The sequence below is a fragment of the Cupressus sempervirens genome, chromosome 10 (genome assembly GCF_028749045.1).
Source record: "Cupressus sempervirens isolate cs-2001-9-10 chromosome 10, ASM2874904v1, whole genome shotgun sequence".
Taxonomy (NCBI): Eukaryota; Viridiplantae; Streptophyta; class Pinopsida; order Cupressales; family Cupressaceae; genus Cupressus; species Cupressus sempervirens.
Genome location: NC_143127.1, coordinates 371,940,415 through 371,943,320, shown reverse-complemented (window position 1 = coordinate 371,943,320; position 2,906 = coordinate 371,940,415). Strand labels below are relative to the sequence as shown.

At 36.2% G+C, this 2,906-nt stretch overlaps 1 protein-coding gene across 1 annotated transcript; it reads right to left on the bottom strand.

Annotated features, from left to right (window-relative positions):
* Positions 1-900: 900 nt before the first annotated feature.
* Positions 901-1,828, bottom strand: LOC149534215 (germin-like protein 9-3). The gene has a single exon (XM_089804653.1). The coding sequence runs from the start codon at positions 1,622-1,624 to the stop codon at positions 1,004-1,006; it is 621 nt and encodes a 206-aa protein (XP_089660779.1). The 5' UTR covers positions 1,625-1,828; the 3' UTR covers positions 901-1,003.
* Between the last annotated feature and the right edge of the window lie 1,078 nt (positions 1,829-2,906).

The following is a 2,906-nucleotide window of genomic DNA, read 5'->3' as shown; positions in this document are numbered from 1 at the left end:
CCTTTGAACTTAGATTCCTAATAAATTTATTTAGAACCATGCAATTAACCCAACCTTTATTTTAAAGAAAAGCTCAAAGAAGAATATAGGTTAAATTTGCTTGTAATTTACATTTAGAAAATTTTGGCTTCATGTCTCTTTGTTCCCCAAGTGTGTCATGAAAGGCATGTTGTTCTTCATAATATTGAACTTTTCATTTCTATCATTTTGGCCAAGATCATTTGTTAGTTTCTTTGAAAACATAGATATGGAAATTAGTTTATTAAACATATAGAGTAGCATTAGTAAGTTAAAATTCTAAAAAGATGCTTTCTATATTATCCTAATAGTTTTATACTTAATGAGATTAACCATTAGAACAAGACGTTTTAGGTTCATTTTTGTTTTTATTTATTATCTCTGAGTAAAAGACCCTTCCATTTAAGCCCAACATTCATTAAAAAAGAGTCAATTCAAAGGTATCTATATTGTTACCTTTTATTAACTTTAATATTCTAACTAGATTCATTTTATAGAATAAATAGATCATTGCATGACTTTAATATTCCTTTATTAAATACTATTAAATACTTTCTAGTTCTCCCCCATGTTTAATCCTGTATGTCCCTTAAAAGAGTATGACACCATCAAAAAAAATGTGGAAAGGCCAGGTATTAATGCCAACCCACCTACAGAAAATCTTTCAAACATTCCTGAAGCAGAGAAACTTTCTTATAAACGAGTTGTTTCTAATATTTCCATCCTATCAATTCAAACCACCTTAAATACAAGAACGATAATTGCAAAACATTATCCAAGCTAACAAAAAGGTAAGAAGCGAGAACAAACCAACCATTCAATTATCACAACCTTTATTTTAAAGAAAAGCTCGAGGAAGAAACAGCTAGTGAAAAACATATTCCAAGCTGATCTAAAGAGGGAAAGGGAAGAAACGAGAGGACATTATTATGTGGCGGTCAAGGATGAATGGCGGAAGAAACCCAAGTGTACTGATGAGGGACTTTTAAGGTTTAAGCCCATCCTTGAGGAGACCGATAGTCTCGGCGTCTGTCTTGAACGATTTAACCAGGACATCGTCGGGTATACCGGTTGTGAAGAGAGTTGAAGGGACGGAAACGGTGCCTGCATTGGCGCTCCCAAAGCCAGAAACAGCAATGGCCACATCCGAAGGACCCACATTCATTTGGTAGTGGACGAGTCCCTTGGGAAACACAAACAGATCCCCAGAGGTGAGGTTCTGCGTGAAGAGTTTTCCGGTGGTGTCCACAACTCCAACTTGGAGAGTTCCGTAGATGAGACACAGGAGTTCGGAAGCGCGGGGGTGAGTGTGAGGAGGGTTCACTCCGCCCGCCGGAAACTTCAGCTTCGCCATCGACACGCTTAGCCCCTCCAGCGCCGGAAATTCTTTCATCGTTGCCTTCGTCACATTCAACGCCGTCCATTTGCTGCTCCTTCCAACACCTCGGAATCCCGTGTATGTGAAGAAATCACCGGTTAAATTTTGTGGGTTCTGCCCCCCCGGAGCAACGAAATCGGTGAGGATATCGGGATCCGATGCGTAGATTAGGGCAAGACTGCTGAATACCACTAAAATTGCCATGAAAGAAGCTCCATTGAATTCCATCTCTTTTCTTTCAGAATATAAACGCTGCAGAAAGAGGGAATTCTAGCGAAGTTTTGGGTGAGGAGAAGTTGTTAAGGAGGAGTTGTATTTATAAGACGATGAGAGGTTGCGTTGGAGATCAGAACTGGGAGGGCTTCAATGGCGAAGGCGGCCTTTTTTTTGGATGTCTTCTTACCTAGCGGATTCTCCCAACTTATAAAACGGATTCTCCAACCTGAGAGAGAGAGACTGGTGCTTTGTACATATCTGTGTCTAGTAATTTACACCGCCTTGCATATTGCCGTCACCTGAGAGAGAGACTGGTGCTTTGTGCGAGGCATTTCGAAAGGGATATGTCGATGGCAGCCGTTATCGTCATCGTTTATTTCAGCATTTTAACGTCTTTCGAATGTTGAATTGTAGATTTCTGTTCGTCTTCTCTTTGCCAATCTGACAGGTTCTGGTTGTCATCTATATCTTAGATGGACAGTTTCTTTTTAAATTTCATTTATTTTGCTTTAATTAGCGTAAAGCACAAGAGAGTAAGAAATTTGAAGTAGATAACTCTTTCTCATCGAAATCCATTGATTTATGGCAAAACCTTGTCCATGGGATGGTCTTTTCATGCCTCGCGCAAATAATATTAAGGGTTAATGGGCTTTTTAAAAATGTTTTAGTTTAGTTTAGGTTTTTAATGCAATAATTTGTAAACTAGAAGAATATAATAAGAAATATATATAAACATTAATAATATTTTGGTAGGTGTTGAAGTTCTATTGTGTAGTAATTATTTATGTAATTGAATTGAATTTAAAATCTAACATTCGATGCTTTGAAAATGAATAACTTTTAATTTCTATGTATACCCTTCTTATTATGTCTTCTATATGATCATAGACTCAAACTTAGATAGTTAAGAATATTATTTAAGATGGTTTAAATATCTAAATAAGAATATAAAAACAATAAATATAGCTAAATTAATCATCAAGGTAGTAGAAAATGACTACTAAAATCTTATACATGCAATAGGATCAAAGGCATAGCATGTCACCTCTCGTCAAAATAGAATTGTCTTAAATGTTGATTATCTAGGGATTTTTTTTGATAAATTATTCACCATTGTTATCTTCTTTCTCTTCATATTCATAGTGTTACTTTGCTTCTTCACTTCATTTTGTAGTTGATTTTTCTTCTTTTACTTCTCTTGTGACATCTTCAATCAACAAATTCTTTATTGAATCAGATACTTGATGATTGTCCTAGCCCTCATCTCCCTTGTCCTTGTTCAGGGATTTCACTT

Coding starts and splice junctions, on each gene's coding strand:
- LOC149534215 (XM_089804653.1), bottom strand. CDS start 1,624: ATGGAATTCAATGGAGCTTCTTTCATGGCAATTTTAGTGGTATTCAGC.